General features: G+C 41.5%; 1 protein-coding gene across 2 annotated transcripts in view; it reads right to left on the bottom strand.

Moving 5' to 3' along the window:
* The window catches only part of VWF (von Willebrand factor), a 248,017-nt gene that overhangs the window by 26,403 nt on the left and 199,432 nt on the right, over positions 1–22,182 (bottom strand). For both annotated transcript variants that reach the window (XM_054039064.1, XM_054039074.1), the window contains exons 39-44: positions 19,990–20,092; positions 19,807–19,881; positions 19,133–19,237; positions 18,459–18,664; positions 17,129–17,278; positions 3,481–3,591 (exon numbers count right to left, since the gene is read on the bottom strand). In XM_054039064.1, the coding sequence (XP_053895039.1) occupies positions 3,481–3,591; positions 17,129–17,278; positions 18,459–18,664; positions 19,133–19,237; positions 19,807–19,881; positions 19,990–20,092 (750 nt within the window). The remainder of the gene's footprint in view (positions 1–3,480; positions 3,592–17,128; positions 17,279–18,458; positions 18,665–19,132; positions 19,238–19,806; positions 19,882–19,989; positions 20,093–22,182) is intronic.

Below are 22,182 nucleotides of genomic sequence, written 5' to 3'. Positions count from 1 at the left end.
AAGAATTAGCACTGAATAGTTGTGGACAGCAATATGTATAATAGTGGAAGTGGGCTAGCAAATCTGTTTTAAACTGGGGAGCAGAAGCAGGAAGAGTGGAAGGCCTAGCATTCTAATATATTTAACTTACTATTTTCCTTCCCTACTGTTTTGATCCCCAACCGCTGCACAGGATTAGGCAATTTAATGCTCCTCGGGCAGGCAGAGGCTTGCCAAAGCTCACAGGGTTAAAAGCAGAACAAAATGATTAGGCTGAAGAAATACGTAAATGAAGGGAAAAAGAAAACCAGTATCCACCTGGCTTTGCAAACTAGTGGGATATCTGCTGCACATGTAAATGGGGTCTGGGTTTTTTTCCTTTATTATTTCTTTCATTTTTTCCAGCTATTCATTTACTCTCTGGAACAGTCACCAAGAAATTCTACTCAATGTGGTGCTGAAAATAAAATGTTATTCTGAGCAGACAACAAGTGCAGCACGGGCAACCACAGTACTGACTTCTTCTTACTGTCCCCTGGAAACGTGCTTCAACTCTGAGACACCCTTTTCAATGGGGAGAGAGAGAATTCACTCTCCATCTAGAGCTGTCACCAGATCTGCAGTGTTTGCCAAAAAGCAGTGTTGTTTTGACATTTTCAAAATGAAATGTTCTGATTTTTCAGTTCAAAATGGGCTTTTGTTTTGAAATTTCATGCATTTTTTAAATAAATATTAAAAAATGCTTGACATTTAATTGAAATGTTGTGTTCAACCCAAAATATTTTTTTTCAAATTTTGAGTCACTGAAATTTTTTTAAAAACTCATTTGTTTTCAGTTCAACCCAAAACAGATTTATTTTTCAGTTTTTCAAAATTGCCAGCAAACCAAAAAGTCTGTTATTTTCACACCTCTATCTCCATCCCCATTCAGTCCCTGGCATCACTGAGTGTGCCAACGAATATCCAGATGTGATGTCCTGCTTGAAGCACGGTGACACCAGCTACTCAGTTCAAACAGTTCACTGCACAGACTTCATATGGTAATATCTTTAGGTCGCATCTAACCTCAGATTGAACTGACAATCTACAGATGAATAAGGGTTCACGGTGGTCAGTATTCTGGTACCAATCTCTTGAACCATCCATAGTAAAGTTCTAATCCTATATACACAAAGGTCAGAGAGATGGTCCTTTCGAGTTTTCTAATATTGAACAGTGGATGTGGGTGTTTACAGCCAGAACTGTCTGAGCGCTATAAAAAAAAAAATCACTTCTTTTCAGTATTACTCATTGACTTTTGAAGGCTAAGAAAAATTCAGTTTACATCATTCCACACCCCACATTTATGGACACCAGACATTAGCAGTTTAACACTCTGATGCCATTAAATTCCACCTGATCTGCAAGAAGGGAGTGTGTGTTTTTACAGCAGATCATTGTTATTCAACAGTGCTCATCCTGCAGGAATGTTGAGGCTATCGGGCTACATGTTTTATAACAAAGTGCTATGACTTCAGGAACATAGAATCATGTGTGCTGTCTCAGTGTTGTGTCAAATTTCAGAAGCAACAAGGACTATTTACATTTTTAAAGACAAAAGAAACACAACCCAAATATTTTAAATTAGAATGTCTGGGAGAGAATCATAAGCGACCCAATTCATCAAAGCACTAGAACATGTTTAAAGTTAAGCATGGATAGAACTGTCCAAATAATCAACTTTTTGGTTTGCTGGACAAACCAAAAAAAATTTTTAAATAGTTTTGGATTGACACTGCCCCCAAAATCAGTTTTCTTGTCTAAACAAATCAATCATTTTGACCCAAAATGAAATGATTCATTTTAATTTGGACAATTTTAAAACTGATTTTTTTTATTTGAAAGCAAAGGAAATTCGGAAATGCCATTCACAAAAGAGGTGATTGGAGGTGTGTCGTCGTCCCCCCCACACCCCCCATGGTCAGGGGACTTATCTGGGAGGGAGAAGAATTGGGTTCCAGTCCCTGTTCCAATGAATATTTAATTATTCATACAAAATGGAACAGCTTCAACAGGACAATTAAGAGAGACCACACCAGAATATCCCAGAGTCAAGTGGTCAGGACCCTCACCTGTAATGGGAGAAACCCAAGTTCAAATCCCTACCCATATCATGCAGAGCAGAGATTTGAAGTGGTGGCCTCCTGCATCCCAGCTGAGTGCTCTAGCCACAGGTCTATAAAGAGATACCACCTCCTCCTCTTTTGTGAATGGCATCTAAGTCTGCTGGTGACTCTAGGCCCACCATTTTTTCATTTTGCCAACGTGTGGCAAATCTGCAAATAGTTTTGCTCAACCAAAAACTGCATTTTTTTCAGTGAATAAATGATTTGTTCAAAAAAGGTTGCCCAGCTCTGAGCATGGGTTTAAGTCTCCAGTTTTAATTAGATTTATACACATGCTTAAATTTTTTCCTGAATCAGGGTCTACTGGTTCACTTCCAAGCAACAAGCTATTTTTAAAGCAAGGGGGAAATGCAAATATTTTGCTGACTAAATTATTTGGATAGGTTATCCTATATTCAGGAAGGTTTAATGTCTTCCTGGTCCTTATTTTTTTTAGTGTCACTAATATGTGGGAGGTCTTTCTAAAAGATATGAGCTAGCTCAAACAGACGCTATGGGCTTGCTGCAGGAATTAAATATGTCATGTTCTGTGGTCTGTGTTCTGTAGGAGATTGGACTATCTAGTCATGGTGCTCCTTTTTTGTCATACAATCTATGACTGCAGAGTCTGAACCAAGTGCATTACGACTGGCTCAGGTTAACAGAGCCTAAAACATTAAGATTAAGAGACTTCAGTAGTTTGAGCACAATACTGGAAGATACAAATTCCTTCCTCTTCTACTGACTTGCTGTTTGACTGTGGGCAAGTCACCCAGGCTATATCTACCCTACGAGGTAGAGATGTGATTCTCAGCTTGCGTACACATACTTGCTCTAGCTCGATGAGAGCCAGCCCAAGAATGAATAGTAGTCACAGGGAGCAGCAGCAGGGGCACAGCATAGCCATGCTGAGTACAAATCCAACTTCACCCCGTGAGTACGCACTCAGCACAGAGCCCCGCTGCTGCTGCCCCTGCTACTGCAGCTGCGCTGCTATTTAGACGTGTGCCGGATCTCCTACAGCGTGTGTGAGTATGTGTCGAGAAGTTGGGAACCACACCTCTCGCTCATAGTGCACAAGGAGCCTTAGTCGCTCTATGCCTCAGTTGGGCATAATATCATCTCATGCACAGAAGCATTGTAAGGTTCACTTTAAATTTCTAATATGCCTTTGAAGATGTAAACTGGTATTACTACTCCTAATAAACTAAACATGGACATGACAACCAGCTGATCTGTTTACACAAAAAGCAACCTGCACATTTTCCCTTCTCTAGAAGAGAAAAACGTTTTAGTCCCATCTCCTAAACGAGAACGACTGAGCACATTGTTAGCAGCATGGAACTCTTGACCTTACCTCATGCAAACGGACATCTACATCCCCTCGAGACCATGAGTTCTGCTCTTCACACATAGTCTTCTGACATTTTCCACAACACTCCCCTTCCCGGTTGACATATGCATATCCCTGTCAAAGGAGAACAAGGTAGTGGTTGTAGTTATATTAGAAAGCCACACAAGACAATGAGAAGTTTGATGATGATACATTTGCAAGAGACACTTAACATGAAGATTGTCATAGTACAATTTCTTATTGTATAGTGCAGTTTAAACAAAACTATAAGGACATAGGAATTGCTGTAACAGAACAAATGGTCCACGGTAAGTGGCCAATATTATGTGTTTCAGAAGAATGTGAAAAACCCTCATAATTGTGCAATATTATTCACTACAGGTAGAGACTTCTAATTGATTATCGGCTGCTGATTCGTTTACTGAAGCCACTGATTTTTTCCCACAGAGTAACTGCAGACATTATTCTTATTCATGTGTCTAGTCCATTTTGAATCTCACTAAGGGCCTGGCCCTGAGAGGATATGAGCATCTCCAGTGAAGTTCTGAGCAGCCTTTCTCTGAATTCAATGAGAATCAATGGTTCCTAGCACTTTGCAGGATTGCCATAATTAATTATTATTATTACTGTTATTGTGTTGCAGGAACACTGGCAGGCTCCAAATAAGGATCAGAACTCCATTGCATTAGATTCTGTACAAATCATGCAGTAAGAAAGATATAACTCCAGCCCCAATGTGCTTACAATCTAGATTTCTGACAAGATTTAACAGATAGATGAAACAAACAAGCAAAGATGGATGGGGAGGCTGAGGAAATATTAAAATGAGCATGTTTTGGTCCCTAAACTATTTCTTTCAATAATATCTTGCAGCAGTGAGTTCCAACATTTAATTGTATGCAAGCATTTTATTTTATCCAGGTAAAATTTGTTGCACTTTGCACTACCCTCTAGTTCTGAGGAAGAGCAAATTAATGCATTCCACTGGCCTATTCCTCTTATTTTCTATAACAACCATTTCATTTATTCCCTGTCTGTGCTGTAAAAGACCTGTCACAGTCCACTATACCAGGATTTCGCAACCCATGGCACCTCATGCACAGGTTAGTTATGAAGAGGTGCCCTCTGGCTGGACCCTACAGATTGGAAAAAATAGCAGCAAAATCTTTCAGACACTATGGCCCAATGAGAGCAAGCAAAAGAGAAGAAAAACAACTGCACATCCCTCTTCTCCCTCCCCTTATGCCACACCCAATCTCAGGGCAGCTCCTCTTCTGCCTCAACTCTTTTGCTTTCTCAGCAATCAGCTCTGATGGAAGCTCTCAAGTGGCTGCAAATAACTGTAGGATAGGGTAGGTCCTGGGAAGAAACCCAATGTGAATCCAGGTTAAATAAATCTTTAAGAATCACAGTATCATCTCCATTTAAAAAAAACCAACAAATCATCTATAGAACTATAGGAGGGTTTTTTAAATGGTTTTGCTGATTTACAGCTATTATGGAATAAGCAAATGTAAGAAAGAACTATTCTAGCAGCATCATGATTGTTAATCAGTGAACAAAAAGGAGGGAATTCAAAATTAAGGGTGAATCAGAAAAATGTTTAATATGTTCAGCCATCTGATTGGGTTTACACTCAAACAAAGGTGGAGAATTATTCAGAGTTGCTATAGCCAATCTCCTCAGTTTGCAGATAATTGCGTATGGAGCAGAAAAATGTATTGGCTGATCATTTCATTGGTGATTTGGCCACTACTTTCCTTCATAAAATAACCAACCACCACACAGTATAAGACACTGGAGCATCTGGCTAACTGAAAGAAAGCAATATCTTTATTTCTCCATCTCTGGGTTTGAAAAGCATGGAGCCCCATACGGCATAGATCAGTTCTACTTTCAGTACTGAGCTGGCAACATGATGACCTGAATTTGAGACGAGGACTAAAATATTAAATAAGCTCAGTGCCACCTTTCACTCTGGTTTTACATCTGTAAAGTGGATGGCTGCTTTTTAGGAAGGATCATGCATGGATGTTGGAAGCCTTGACCCCATTACTCCTGTCCCAGCCACAGTTAGCCCTGCCAACGTCAATATCAGCCTCTTTTCATGGACAGCCCAATCGCTGTACCTGAAAGCATGAGCCACCTTGCATAATGAATGGGGCAGAACAGAGTGCAAAGTTCACAGATCTTCCTGACAAACAGATGTATTTAACAGAGTTGTTTGGGAAATATTTTGTTCTCATTAAACATTTCAATTAAAACACATTTTGTTAATTTTTCTTTGCAGATTTTCAGGTTTCCATTGAAAATTTTCAGTTTGAAACCAAAACATTTTTGGTTTTCAACAAAAATGTTCAATAAAAATACAATTTCTTTTTCATTAGAATTTCTGTTTTGACAAAAAAAAAAATCAGGTCAAAATCTTTTAATGGGAAATTTTCCTCTAGCTCTAGTATTTATCTTAGAAATTCAAAACAGCCTCATGAAGAATTTACCTGAACACATTTTAGCCTGTAGATTCTACAAACAGTTTGCAAACAGACTATACATTTGATCTTTCGATATTAAACCTCCATGACTGGTCACTTAAGCATGGCTTCTGTTCCCTTTTTGAATAACTTTTATGTCTTTTAATATAAATATTTTAGGCCTTGGCCCTGAAGTGTGACTCATATGGACTGATCTCTGAAGGTAATGGGGCTTTTTGTGGGCACAGAGGTTTGCCCACGTACATCACAGCGGAAGACTGAGTCTTTAGTAGCGTAATTTTGATTGTGTGTGAAGTCGTGCTGCTGAATCTGTTATTTTGCATTGCTTCTGTTTGTTAAATATATGTCAGAAGCACCTCCGGCATGTGACAGATGCTTTTTATCTTTGTTATAAATTCAAATAGACAAATAAAAATATGATAATCAGCTGCTTTTGCCCAGAATTTATTCAGTTTCTTGAGTAAGTGGATCCTGGCTATGGGATCTGAAATTGCAAAGAAAAGGGGGTGAAAATAGTAGATTTGAAACGTGCTTCAGAATTCTCAACAATTTTCACAAATACATTTTCCCCCAACTGGTGGCCCAGCTAGAGGTGCAAATGACATCATGGCTCTTTGTGGGACTGGAAACTGAGTCCGACCCTCTATGGATCTGGCTCATTTATGATACCCAGGTCTCCTCTATAGTATGAAGAATTGTTCTCCAGAAGACAAATTAGTCAATGTATTTACAACATGAAAGTAAGAGCTCACAAGTACAAAGACAGTTCCTTTTATTTATTTTAAAACACAAATGGGTGCAAGTTAATTTTTAGTAAAGGAAAATATATGACGACTATCAGGAAAAATACGGCTCTTTTTAGCCAGCTCAATAACCTCCTAAAAGAAGTGCTGGAAGCCTGTTTGGGGATCTGAAACTCAACTGGATAAAGAACTAGAACATATATTGCTGGGAACAACCCTCCATTGGGCAGTGTATGCACAAAATGATCTAGGGTACATCTAACACTGCCCCCTCCCTGGCTTCAGAGCCTGAGCTCCAGCCCAAGCTCAAATGTCTACACGGGTATTTTTAGTGCCTTAATGTGAGCCCAAGTCTGTAGACCTGGGCTCTGACTCACTGCAGTGGGTTTGAAAATGTAGTGTAGACATACCTCTAGTAGATCCTTAGATACTATAGTGATGAGTGCCACAAATTTCTGGATAGATTGGGTTAGACAGACTAGACAATCTTTACCATCATTATCCTCCATAGTTCTGGGACCACTTGTGATGCAGAAATGCAACATTGTTTGAAACTTTTTGTTCAAGTTTTTACTTACTGCAGTGACTCGACATTCTGCTAGTTCCCCTGTTTTCAAGAATGGATCTTCTGCTTTTATTTCATTTTTTCCCCCTCCGCCCTGGTATTTTATACATTTGGAGTTCACATTTCAAATAGAGATTCAAAACTCAGAATGAGCCTGTAGTAAGTTTCCAAGCGTCTGTCATATTGACATGAAGATCACTGTCTATGGATCTGAAAAATCCTATTGCCCTGGGAGGTAAGGAATAACGAACACAAACCATCCTTCACACTTGAGCAGGTGCACATGGCTGATTTGGGAGTAATAATAAGCAGCAGCTGTGGGGAAACTTACAAGGGTTTAGTTACACCGACTCTCTCCCCCTGCACAAGCTCTGAGACAGAGTTGGGCTCAACAAGGGAAGGTGACAGCATATGGATAAAATCACAGGGTAGAGAATATTCACACTCTGTTGAACTGGAGTTAGGTTTGCAATAAACCTAGGAGGAACTTGAGTTAATTCCATGCCCTTCAGAAGTGACAGAGGATTTTACACTCTGATTCATTGACTATTTAAGGTTATTAAAGGGATCCACATATTCGGTGACTTGGCATATTTCCACATATTCTCTTTAATTCTAACTTTCCGCGAGGTCTGGGAGCTGCTGCACACTTCATCCTCAGGAGGATGCCGAGTCTTTGCAAACAGAACAGAGACTCTTTCAGCTCCCCCTCTAACAATCGGGTGGAAAAGAGAGTGGAGATCATCCCTCAAAATAGGGACTTTTCTTAAAAATCCATGAATATTTGGCACTTAAATGCCATGGGGATGGATATATTACAGACCGACACAGATTAAAGGGATATAATCAGAGATTGAGAGAGACTGAGATAGATCCAACAGGATTTATTTGGATGATGCTGAACTATTCAGGCCAGCTCCTCAGTTGGTGTAAATCAGCACCACTCTACTGATTTACATCAGCTGAGCACCTGGCCCCCAGTTTACAAGTCTTCAAAGCATTAAGATTTATTGTACCTTGTTCTGCCATGGGCTAATGCAATAAAAACAAAATGTTCAGAACGCTCTTCCGAGTCATTTACATGGTTACTAAATATCATCATTTCACAGTCAACATTCAAACTACAGTCTTCCTTTAAAATATCTTTTCTTTGATCTTTCATGCATATAACATTAGCCTTTTACAGTCATGCTTAACATATGGGAGAAGACAAACTTTGCTACTTCAAAGAAAAATGTCAGTTTGAAATACTGGAGATTAAAGTAATAGATTTCATGGTCAGCATCCATTACAATCATCATTTGCCATGCCTCGGCATGAATGCTCCAAATGCTCTTGTGTTATAATTTAACACAGTTCTCAAGAGGCCTGAAAATCTTTCATAATCGATTTACACACACTTAGCCAAATGGGTCTGATTAAGATGTGTATCACTGAAAGTTATGTATGAAATGCTTTTCATAATCACATCACCCTTAAACTGAGTATGTTTATATCATTTACCCAGGTTCCTGATTTTAAGGATGCTGACAGGAAGCAAGAATGAAAGCAGGTGTTCCCTTCACATTAATTAGTGTTTGTATAGTCCTTTGAAATTGTAACCCACTGTATTATTATTATGCTCCAGCTATTTTGATGTACTCATACAGAAATCATGTTGAAAAACCTCCAGGAGAACAGTAAGGTGCAGACACTACTCCTCCTGGTGGCATATTCAGCAATTACAGCAATGACCCATTTTCTCTCCCAGAAACTCCTTGCCACTAGAAAGAATGAGATGGGGAGAAAAGAGAAACAAGGGCCCGTGACACAGGTCAAAGCAAATCCATTTATATTTTGCAAGTTGGAGTTCATCTGAATAGAAAGCTTTTGTGGTGGATTTTATTTCACTGTTAATTTTTTATATTTGTACAAACACCTTGAAATAGGTGCATTTTAATGAAAAGTGTAGAAACGTATCACACAAAATAAATAGAGAGTTTTGAAAACAAGGTCAGTTTCAAAATTGATCTTACCATGAAGGATCTGGGGGTTCTAGTGGATCACAAACTAAATATGAATCAACAACGTAATACTGTTGCAAAAACAGCTAACATCTTTCTGAGATGTGTTAGCAGAATTGTTGTAAGCAAGACACAAGAAGAGGAGGTTAATTTTCTGTAACTGGTGGTTCTTCAAGATGTGTGGTCCCTATTTGTATTCCATTCATGGGTGTGAATGCGCAGCATGCGCCTGAGTCCAGAAGGTTTTCCTAGCAGTATATGTTGACCCACACATGCATCGAGCCTCTCCAGTGTCCCTCTTGCCGCTGAGTAGTCCAGTATGCAGCAGAGGATGTGGAGGGCGGGTACTGGAATACAAATAGGGACCACACATCTCAAAGAACCTCCAGTTACAGGTAAATAACTTCCCCTTCTTCTTCGAGGATGGTCCCTATATGCATTCCAGACATGGGTGATTAGCGAGTAGTGGGTAATGCAGAGGTGGGTGCGAGGATGCAATAGGAAGTGAAGTCTGCAGTGTGGTTTGGCCCACAGCAGCATCTGTAGCTGCTGATTGCTAAATTACGTAGTGGGTCATGAACGTGTGGATGGAGTGCCAGGTTGTTGCATGACAGATGTCTTGCCATGTGAGGCAGGCCGATGTAGTCTCTTGTGCTTGCATAGAATGCACTGTGACTCCATCAGACAGTGGGATGTTGGATTGCGTGTAGCGTTCGTGGATGCAGCCAGAGACCCATTTGGAGATTCATTGGGAGGAGAGGGCTTGGCCCTTGGATTGGTCAGGGATGGTCACAAATAGTTTTGTGATGTGAAAAAGGAATGAGCCCTGTGGAGGTAGAATGCCAGTGCACGGTGGACGTCAAGGAAGTGCAGGGCTCTGTCCATATGGGAGGCGTGTGGTTTGGGGTGGAAAACAGATAGGTGGATGCACTGATTAAGGCGGAACTCCAACACTACCTTTAGGAGGAATTTAGGGTGAAGTCATAAGCAAACTTTATCCTTGTGGGAGACAGTGTAAGGGTAGTCTGCCATCATGGCCACCAGTTCACCGACCCATCTAGCTAAGGTAATGGCTACCAAGAATATCACCTTCCTGGAGAGGTGGGAGAGGGAACACATTGCCAGCAGCTCGGAGGATGGCTTTGTGAGGGCAGACAGGACGAAATTGATGTCCCATGGAGAGTGAGCTTGAGCACTGTCAGGAAGGTAGTGAATAAACCCTTCGTGAAACAGATGGTGGTAGGATGCGTAAACTCAGAGGTGCCATGCACAGGGGGGAGAAAGGCACTGAGAGCTGCTTGGTGGACTTGTACAGAGCTATGGGCAAGGCCCAACGTTTTGAGATCAAGAAGGTGGTCGAGGACGCTAAGTACAAGGCAGTGGATGGTGATGGCAGTGAGCCCATGAGATGAAGCGTCTCCATTTAGCTCTGTAGTAGGGCCTGGTGGATGCCCTGCTCTGGAGGAGGATGTGTCTCACCAAGCATGCCCTGTCTACCCCTGAGCCCCATCCAAATACCAGGCCGTGAGATGAAGGGGGCCCAGATTGGGATGTCGGAGTCAGCCCTGATCTTGTACGAGATGATCCAGTAGTGTCTGGAGGTGGAGTGGTGTGCGGATGGTGAGTCTAAGAAGGTCTATAAACCAGAACTGGCATGGCCAGAATGGGGCTGTAAGTATTATGGTAGCTCGGTCCTGCCGGATCTCGTGTAACGCATGTGGGAGGAAGTGAATGGGGGGGGGAAGCATAACAGAGGTTGCCTGTCCAGGGGAGGAGAAGAGCTTCACTCTGCAAATCCTTCCCATGGTTCCCCTTTCAGTTTTTGCAAGTGGCGAAGAGTTCTCACCATGGGGTGCCCCATTGGTGGAATAGGTATCGGAGTGTGATGTTGTGTAACTCCCGCTTGTGGTTGAGGAAGAGAGTCCTGCTGAGCATGTTTGCTAGGGCATTTTGGGTGCTTGGGAGGTACGTGCCTTGGAATATTACATGGTGTTTGAATCACCAGTTCTAAAAGTGGATGAATGCGGAGCAGAGGGTGGGAGATATGTCGCTGCCTTGCTTGTTTATGTACATGACCACAGCAATGTTGTTGGAGAGCAATAGAACATGGGAGAGAACGAGCTCCGCTGCCAGGAGAAGGTGCTCTGAGTGGCCGGGAGTCCTAGGCATGCCCGTGGAAATACCAGAGGATCCAGGTGGCATTTGCGTGGCTGGCTTGTCCAAACAGCACGGAGGTGGAGGCAAGACAGGCAGTGCATGCACTGGTGAGCACTCTGAACAGGCAGCTACCAGGGTGGTTGTTGGTACTGTTGGATCCCATTTGTACCAAGTTTTTCCCTCCACCCAGGGAAGTTTGGGCACTGGTGCAGTTGTCTCCGTATGCGACATCTCACCCAAGCTGGCACAGCTCGGGGAGGAAATGCTGCACTTAGTGGCAGTCCAATGTGGTGACCTGCTTTTGTGCTCACGAGACTGCTTCTTGATCTCAGTTCTGGGCTTGTCCTTCACCACTGGTACTGCCAGATCCAGTACATGGGAAGAGGTGGGAGGTAGTGCTCACTGCTAGTGAGATTGCTGTACTGGTGATTCTGACAATCCCAGATCGGAATGAGCACATGGTCTCATTGTTTCTTCCATGAGGAATTTATGTAGGTGGAGCTCCAGAGCTTCCTGGTCTGAGGTGGGAAGGACTTGCAGATGGAGCAATGAGCTGTGATATTAGCCTCATTGAGGCAATAAAGACATCTCTGCTATTTGTCACTCACTGAGAATGAGCACGGGCAGAAGGCACAGTTTTTAAATCCCAGAACGTGTGGCATAATCCCCAAGGGGTGTAAACATTCCCCAAACGAGGATGACTATCATTATTAACCTACTACTAATCCTACAACTACTATCTATGCTCTAAACAACTATATACAATGGACAGAAGTCAGTCTCTTAGCAAGAACTAAAAGCACGAAGGAACAGTGGTTCTGACTCAGGTCATGCAGCCATAAGAGGGAACTGGAGAGGCATCGACCCGCACGAACTATTATACCCTCGGCTGGGAGCATGAGGGGACCCACGACGCATATGTGGGTCAATGGACATTATTAGGAAAACCTTCTGGACTCAGGTGCATGTGCACCCACTTATAGAATACATATAGGGACCATCACTCGAAGAAGTAATTCTTTCACTCTACTCAGCACTGATAAGGCCTCAACTGGAGTACTGTGTCCAATTCTGGGCACCACTTTGGGAAAGACATGGACAAATTGGAGAAATTCAAGAAGAGAGTAACAAAAATAATTAAAGATCTAGAAAAACGTGAGCCACATGGGAAGACTGACAAAACTAGATTTGTGTAGTCTGGAGAAAAGAAGACTGAAGGGCACATGATAACTGTCTTCAAGTATGTAAAAGGTTGTTATACAGAGGAGGGTGATAAATTGTTCTCCTTAACCACTGAAGATGGGTCAAGAAATAATGGGCTTATATTGCAGCAAGGGGGTTAGACGTTAGGAAAAATTTCCTAACTGTATGGGTTGTTAAGCACAAACAAATTACCTGGGGAAGTTGTGGAATCTCTGTCATTGGAGGTCTCCAAAACCAGGTTAGACAAGCCCCTGTCAGGGATGGTCTAGATAATACTTAGTCCTGCCTCAGTGCAGGGGACTGGACTAGATGACCTATCGAGTTCCCTTCCAGTCCCACATTTCTATGATTCTATGAATGGGGCCCCAGCAGAATCATTTGGAGATGGGAGTGTGATGTGCTTGGGTATCTTTTTTCTGGATGTGTTTATACCAGGGGAAATTTGTATGCTTTCCCCTCCTTCTCCTAGTGGTGGAACTTGTAGCATAGACAGTATATGAGGGGGAAGGAAGTTATTACACCATGTCATCCAATCTTATCCTCAGCAGGATTAGACGGCACAGCTGTAAGAGCACCTGAGCCCCCTCTATACAAGAGCTTCCACCATTCCTCCCACTGGTAGGGATCCACTGGTGCAGAAACACACTTAGAAATTGTTTCATTGCAGATGCACTTGTCATCTGAGAAGGGTGGAGGGGCAGGAGTAGCTCAGTGGTTTGAGCAGTGGCCTGCTAAACCCAGGGTTGTGATTTCAATCCTTAAGGGGGCCACTTAGGGATCTGGGGCAAAATCAGTACTTGGTCCTGCTAGTGAAGGCAGGGGGCTGGACTCAATGACCTTTTAAGGTCCCTTCCAGTTCTAGGAGATAGGATATCTCCATAAATTTAATTTAATTTAGCCAGCTGAACTCTGCCCATTCTGGAGACCTGGGGCTGGGAAACCACAGAGAAAGGAGATGAAGAAATGAATAAGGATTTCAAAAGAGGTGGGAATAGAGGCAGTAGCGTATCTGACCTGAGTTAAGAAGCTGGCAACGTGTACATTTACAGACAGAACCTGTGGAAGATGAGGGCTAGCTCATTGTCAGGCATGATGCCAACCTTATTTATGGACAGTGGTGGAGACGCACTGTAGGTCTGAATTGTTTATCTTAACAAAAGGTTCAGGGGTAACTTAGTCACAGTCTATAAGTATCTATATGGTGGATAGAACTTGGATAATAGAGGGCTCCTTCAATCAGGCAGACAAATTTATAACAAGATCCAAGGGCTGGAAGATGAAGTTAGATAACTTCAGACTAGAAATAAGGCATAAATTGTTACCAGTGAGAGTAATTAAACATTGGAACATCTTACTGAGGGCTTTGGTGGATTCTCCATCACTGGACATTTAAAAAAATCAAGATTAGATGTTTTACTAAAAAATATGATCTAGTTCAAATAGAAATTAATCCAGGGAGTCCCTATGGCCTGTGTTATACAGGAGGATAGACCAGATGATCATAATGGTTCCTTCTGGCTTTAATCTATGAGATATAGACAAGAGGGAGTGGTACCTGAACATGCTCTTTCTTACCAAGAAATCATAACAACGATCCCCAGTTTAAGAAGCTTCCTAACACTAATACAACTTCCTCTGAGATTGCATCTGATCTAAAAGAGCTTTGTGGACAGTGCAAAGTGGGAAATTATTTTGGCTGGGACAATACAAATCAGTAATAAGTTTAGAAGAAGTAGAGTTCTCCACTTTGAAGGTTCTGACAGCAATAGCACAGGTCCTGCCACATCTGATAATTTACTAAAACAGCATAAGAAATGGCAGATTCCCAAAGAAAGCTGCCACGGTCCCCTCTGTGATAATGCTAAACCTTTTAGTGATTACAATGCTCATACTTAGGGTTGATTTGCACAGAACTTGCAGCTGTGCATTAATAATGATTTATCAGAGTAACAGTTTATTGACAACATTATGGCTATGAGCCAAAAGCCAGTTTGATATTTTAAGGTCTGATATTTCAGAACCTACTAGGCTAGAAACAAATGCCTTACGCAACAGGAAAGAGGGGGCTCCCCTACAGTGGCTTAACACTCTTGCTTCTACCCTTGATGGTTTTTGAGACACTGGAGCCCATCCTGAGCCTTGGACCAATGTAATTTTGGGGGAAAGTCCAGACTTAAGGAAAGAACGAAAGATTTTTGTAGCAGTGTATTTTTAAAATGGCATCTATTTGAAAACTGCTCAAGTTTTGAGGTGGATAAATGACCAGAGTGCAGCTGAGGTAGTGAAAGATAAAGGTGATTTATCACATTAATACGACTTCCACATAGACATACATGCCATCCAACCTTGACTTTCTGAACATACCGGTGGACACTACATTTGGATTAGCACGTCAGCTGAGATTTCAATGTCAGCTGAGATTTTCAAAGGAGTCTAAAAGAACTATGCACCTAAGTTCCATTGAAATTCAGTGGGAGTTGGGCACCTAATTCCTTTTGGCGAAAATCCCAGCTGTAATTAAATGAATAGACTTCAGAAGACGGGGCTGCTTTTTAGGTCACAGAATTTTGAATAACTGAAGTCTTCATAACCAAGCATGCAATGCATGCAAAACATGCAAAAACCTATGCTAATGTAAGCTTAAATGAGAATTTAAACACACTAGTCAGGAAATGCAATGAACCTACAGCAATATTAACTCACTCACAAGGCACCTGAAGTGCTGTTGGCATTAAGATATACAAATCAATGCAAAAAAACCCAACACCCACCAATAATAAACAGGACAATTTTACTGCACAAATGCACAATGTGGCCAAGTTAACATTATTCAAACATTTGAAATTCCAGACACATTATGACTGGTTTTGATTTAAAGAGTAAAAAAAATGCAGCTGGTTTTTCAGATCATAAGCTGTATTTGTAGTGTGGATGACTAACAACCATATTCTGAATGTAACTGAGCAGATTTGAAGTGGGAGAGCCATTGAGCAAGAGTAGATATCACTGTGATGACCTGGCCACTTTTCTGACCATCACTGCATTTTAATCAATGTGCTTGTTATTAACAAAGGTGGTTTGTGGAAAGCCCTTCACAGGCGTTGCAAGGGGAGGGAAGAATAGTAGGAAACAGGCTGCAAAGAGCTTTTCCTTCCTCTGGCATTCACTTCCATGTAGTTCCCACAGAGGAACAGTGGCCGTGTCAGCTATAATGTATCCAACTGGGCATGTTAATCAGCAACAAGTGTGTGCAACTAATTTAGGAAAACATGCTGTCCAGTCAATTGTTTGAATAACTTCTGAGTTACTGTAATGTGCACCTGATTAGCAACATTTAAAAAACAGAACTAAGCAAATAAGTACTTCAACCCACAAAGAGCTTCACTGGTATAACCGATGTGCCGAGATCCATGGGCAATATGATCCATTCATGGGTTCTCCTGGCAAGAAGACTTCATCCAAAGTTGAATCTTAAGGCATTTCACTGCTGTATTGTCTCTTAACTAACCCAGTTACCACCTGCTGCTACTACTAAACTGCAAAAAGAAAGTCATTCTAGCTTCCTTGTCTTCCAACTGGAACTAGTATTCAGCCTTTTTAAGTGGATAGCTGAAGCCAGAGTAAAAATTGGTTATAAATGTTGATTAAGAAACAGATTTCAGATTATAGAACACTCCTGCTGCTAGGCTTTAGTGTGCATCGGTTTGCAGAGCACTAACTACTTAGTTTTACTGAACGACTGAGGTAAAACAAATAGCCCCAATTTGTCCTGCTGTGTGGTGTGAAGGGGACCAAACAATGGGAAGAGCCATGGGTTGAGAGGGCACTATGAAGTGTGTTTTCCAGTCCCACATACCCAAGGTTAGCATTCTGTGCAACCTACAGGACACAAAGAAAATGAAGAATAGGCCGTGGAGCAGCGGAACTGCTGGTGTAAACAGTATACTCCCTTTTCCTGTGTGGAGTATAGGCCATGAAGAGAACAAGGATCGTAAATATGTCTGACAGCAGTCTTAACTAATCCTGACAGGTCTGAAATCCCCACAGGAGTCAAAGTGCACTGATGGTGGCTGGTGGCAGCATGCCACATCTTCTAGCTGTGCTGCTATTGCTGAAGAGAGCTGAGTGGAGCATGTGGATAAGCAGATAAATAGGTGGGCTATTTAAACAGCACCAGGAAACTGAGCAGGAGAGAGGGGATTAGAAGCCATGCAGGCTGCTATGGACAGTGGTCTCTCTCTCTCTTTGGTCCAGAGAACTAGCCTAACTGGGCCCAGAGCCTTTATGGACTAAGTGTGGGGACTCTGAACCAGTCTTGAGATAAGGGCCGTCTGAACTGCTGTTATAACTGCTCCTTCTCTGAGACCTTCCTGAAGAGTAAATACTTATTGTGTGAATTTGGTTCTGGCTTCCCCCTTGCTCGGATCCTCTGCAGCCATGCTAGCCCCCACAGTCTTGTTCTGATGCCTTCCTTTATGCGTTACTCACCTGAGGGCAGATCGTACTGCACTCTTTCTCAAGACATTCTGCAATATGAAGTCCTGTGACAGCATCTTCCATGTCAGTGCAGGTGCAATCTGTACAGCCTTCTTCCCAGGATTTCCCAATGGGGTAGACAACATTGCGATGCACACAAACCTGTCAGTGCAGTGAATGCATCAATGAATACACATAAGGGCACATGCCATTCACTCTGAAAGGCTGACTTTCTGTCTGCCCGTCTCTTCTGGGATTTACCAGATCTACCATAACTCTTACAGGATGTATTAGACCCAGTGGAAATGCCTCAAGTCTTGAAAAGCTGTGGCTAGTTTATTACAAAAACAAAAGAGTTGCTGAAATCCAATGGGGCAGAGACTGCTTGACTGAATTCAGTGGAGTTAGCCAGGGTTTGACTCAGTATAACTGAAAGAAGAGTTTGGTCCAATATTCAGAGATAATAAAATAATAAAACCTAGTATCATTATCCCCTTTTCACAGATGGGGAAACTGAGACACAGATCAGTGAAGTGTTGTGCCCAAGGTCACCCAGTAGGCCTGTGGCAAAGCTGTGAATAAAACCCAGGTCTCCTGTGTCTCAACTAGTGCTCTATCCATTAAGCCATACTATCTCCAGATCTTAATGTAGTATAATAGTCTATACGAAGAAAAAACAGTTAGGGACAAATTCTATTGTGGTGTAACTCTATTAGAGTCAATGGCATTACTTCAGGGATGAATTTGGCCCCAAATGTCTACATGATAACAGCTCATGTGAAGAACTACAGTGAAATCAGTGACCGGATGCATCAGGCATGGTCAAAATGCAGCTGCTCTAATGAGCATTAATGTATTCACAAGTATTTCAATTTAATATGGCAAGTAGATTGTGTGCATATTTGAATAGCAACAAAAAGAAAGCTTTTAAAGAGTGAAATTCTGAAATGGAACATCTGTACAGAACATAAGCCATGAGCTTTTGCTATTACAGAAGCAAAGTAAAAACTTCAGAATGATCTCTGAAATTCATGCTGCCAGAATGACTTCAGAGCTGCTACATGATTAGCTGTATTTTCATCCTAAAAACCACAGAGTTACTGTGAACGGTTTAGTTTTGTTAATGTTGCAAGACATTATTACAATGTAACATGCATAGTGATGTGCAATGGTTCACTTTGGTCGTGTACAGTCTTATTACTAAAAGCCTTCATGTACTTGTCTGGCATTGCTTTGGGAGACTTGGCATTACCACGTGAAAACTGAGCTGATTGCTTTGGAGCAGTCTCTCTTTGCAAGGAGGATATTTTCCTCTGTAAGAGGGACAGTTCATTGCACTCACCTTGTCTGGAATGCAGTTTGTAGTTGTGCAGCCACAGTCATTGGTGACAGACATAGATAAATATCCAGCTGGGCAGTGCACTGTAGAATTGGTACAGCTGCAGGTGCACTCATATTTGTCACAACACTGGGTCTTCTTAACAGTCAGCTCTCGATGTGGAGGGCAGGAAGGGGTGTGCTCTCGCTTGCATTCCTCTTGCTTGCAAGCTATCAAATAATTAGGTATCACACTGAGCACAAGGCATTTCAGAATGATATAATAGAAACCACAAGTGTAGTTTCTCTTACAAACAAGCCTCTGATATGGCAATGAGGTCCACTAGGGATTGACTTCAATAAGTCACACAGGTGTAGAAGTCCCAACTAGCAGATCCTATTGCAAGTTCAGGACCAATGTTTTTATTCCTTCAAAAACACCTTCCCTCATTTATTACATAGTAAAAAGTATTTGTAATGTTAGTAAACTCTTGATCAGAGCCCCTGCAACTGTGAACTGTGAATGTAGTTCATAGTGCATTCTCAGAAAGAGAAAGTAATAGATGTTTCCAGTTTGCAAGATTGCTACGGGTCCTATTGGATCCAAATCGGTGTTTTCCAGACAGTCAGGCACTTATATTTGTTTCTTTGTTCAACCCCATTGCTCAAATATTTTTTAATGTTTAAAAGATACTTTACCACAAGTGTAAATTGATCTACATTCTCCAGGGTTTGTCAATACAAGCTGAAGACCATCTTTACAAGCAGGTACAGCAGGCAGATCACAGGTAACTAAATCACATACTAAGACAAAAAAAAATGAGGCAGTGTATCAGTTGGTACTTAGCTAGTTAGTCATCAAGAAAGACACCTCATTTTAAGATTTCCATGTACTTCATTGCTTCTCTGCTAATAGAGAATAAGCATTAGTGCACGGTTTAGCAGGGTACAATCCAATCTTAGAAATGATTTAGGGAACAATTCCTGTTTGGTTTTAGATGCATTAAAGTTCTAACATTGTGTTTCACAAGTGTAGATTGTGTAGATTAGATAAACAATAGCTATTGAAAAAATGAAATAACCATTCTAAAGTTATTGAGACAAATTGTCCCCTGCCCCTCTCCATGTACACACAGACACACACACACAAAACAAGGAAACTGTGTAGAGATTCATGAAGTTTTTTGTTCTCGTGGGTTTTTCTCCACACAGAGGTGAATATGGCCCTCAAGTGCTTTGTAAAAGACTATCTTAATCAATACTTGATCTAACTGAAAATGCCAATCATAAGTTTGAAAAGTAGCTAGTAAACAAAAAAATCGAGACCTGGGCATCAATATAAACTATAGCTCTCACCGTTATCTGCAACTTACCACACTCATACTTTGGACAACACTGATCAGAATCCCGGCGTAGTCTGGAAACTTCACAGGGACCACAAACTGCAGCTATAGTGTGTGGGGGGGGAAACACAATTGTAAACCACACTTAGATACAAATAAGCAAAGTAGAATTTTTTTAAAATATATATATATTTAGATTTAATAACAGTTTACGTTTGGCAGTAGGGCAAGGTTGGGTAGTGCAGTTTATTATCCTATTCTCAAGACACATGCAGATCTTGCAGGGCTCGTTGGAAGGAATCCATGTTTCTGTGTGCTGCATAAAAATAACAGGTTGTAAGAGAGAAAGGAAATCTTCTGATCATTGGTATGCAAACTGCTGGAGGGAAAATGAACTAATCTGGAAAACCAGAAGACTACATAGGGGACTGTTTTTCTTCTTTTGATAACTACAAGAATCCAGAGAACTACACCATTTAGAAATTAGGTTATACTGAGATTTAGCAAGTGATGCATTCTTTGCATCCATTCGGTGAGAAATTATCATTGTTTTATGCATGCATAATGTTCAGATTTCATGAGTACAACTGCAAACTACTGTAAATAATACAGCACCATGGTGCTATTATACACACTATGACTGGATGTACTGGAGTAATAAGAGAAACAATTGGAAGTATATAGAAGTAGCAGCCTTTTCAGATTTTTAGTATTTAAGCATATCAGAAATAAAGAAACAAAACCTTATTTTAAGCTGAGAATGTTTCAGAATAACACATTAGAATTCCCACTGCATTGGACTCTGGACAGAGGCTAAATTAATACCAAATCAGACACTGTAATTCCTTTGTGATATTCCTTAAAGGTAATAAATGCATAGAGAAATTGATAGTAATGTGCATGATTGTCCCTCAGTGCTGGCTATCATTGGCAAGAGAGAAAAGCTGGAAAGTGGACGTGTTGGTCCTTGAGTTCACAGACAGGTAAAAAGAACTGTTTACATTTAATATTCAAGCGAGGAGTCAGGTAGTGGAAAGATGCTTTATGGATAATTTAAGTACATTTGCATAATCAAATCATGCTTTGAATGAGAGCCTAGGGTGTAATACCGTGGAGGAGAGAATATTGTCCAGAAAAAAAACTTTCGGGGACTTTCTTGATAAAAGTGTGGTGTGATCCTTACTAATGCAAGAAGAAGGGTGATGTCTAGGCTGACCACCACTTAGCCCTGGAGATGCTGTATGTACTATAAGCATTATATGAGTCAAAAAGGTCTTTTAGACTGCATTAAATGAGGAGGTTAATAGTGGGACTACAACAAGAGCAGCAGCACATTGAAGCAAACTGATAGAAAGATCTAGGAGCCTATAAAACAAAGGAAGTGAGGCTAGTGAGTGGTCAGTCTGTGGGGAATCTGTCTCAATAGAGGAAATTTTGCATAGTTAAGTTGCCGATAAACAGCACTATCCCAGGGATTGTGGAAGCACTGCATTTGTATTGTCCGACCATTTCATAGAACATGATTAGAGTTCTCTGCAGGTGGACTAGAGAGGATGTCATGTTATTTCTTGTATCTTCTGAACACCAGCAAACAGTGAAACACTGAAGCACTTGAACATTTCAAGACACAATAAGATGATCACAAATCTGCTCTCACAAATACTTTCATCCTCAGTGCTACAGCAGGCTTTTCCTCAACATATCAATAAGAACCTCTCTGTAAACCAAGAGCTGGGTTAAAGCAATCTGACACACCTCACATATGGCCTTCCTGTAGCTTTGCTCTGCTCTGTGGCCACACCCCTTTGCCATGGTCCCACCCTTCCTTGGAAAAATCGTGACAGAGGCCACTCATATAAGAGCTGTTTGCTGATCTGGTAGGGAAACTTTCCACCACTCCTCCTTGGACAGACAGAGGCCTCCCTTGTTCCTGGATTACTACACTCTACATTCAGGTGGGCTGGGGTTTTTCCCAGAGGAGGGAGGACTCAGCCTCCAATAAACTGATCAGAGGACCCTCTCTGTGTTGTGTCACTGGAGGACACTGCAGCAGCAGAGCCATGTTGGGGTGTCAGTAACAAGGGCCCTTCATACACAGAGCCCACTGCTGGGATTGTGTTGATGGAGCTGCCCAAAGCAGAAGATTTCAGAGTTAACACCCCATTGAGATGCATGTGACAGTTTGTACCTTTTAAGGCTACTCTTTCAGGTTCTCTGCAGACACAGGCAGATATCACTGCGTCTGTTACACTCAAGTTTTTCTAGAAACATTTATTGTAAATGAAAACAGATTCTGAGAACAATGTGTGACTGAGGAGCCAGGACCCTAGGCATAGGCTTATAGTGCTTGTGCCTTAATCTGCACCTGTCCTATACTTCCCTTACAGAAATACTGTGGTGACAGCA

Source organism: Malaclemys terrapin, chromosome 1 (assembly GCF_027887155.1).
Source record: "Malaclemys terrapin pileata isolate rMalTer1 chromosome 1, rMalTer1.hap1, whole genome shotgun sequence".
Classification (NCBI taxonomy): domain Eukaryota; kingdom Metazoa; phylum Chordata; order Testudines; family Emydidae; genus Malaclemys; species Malaclemys terrapin.
This window is presented reverse-complemented; position numbering and strand designations above follow the sequence as displayed.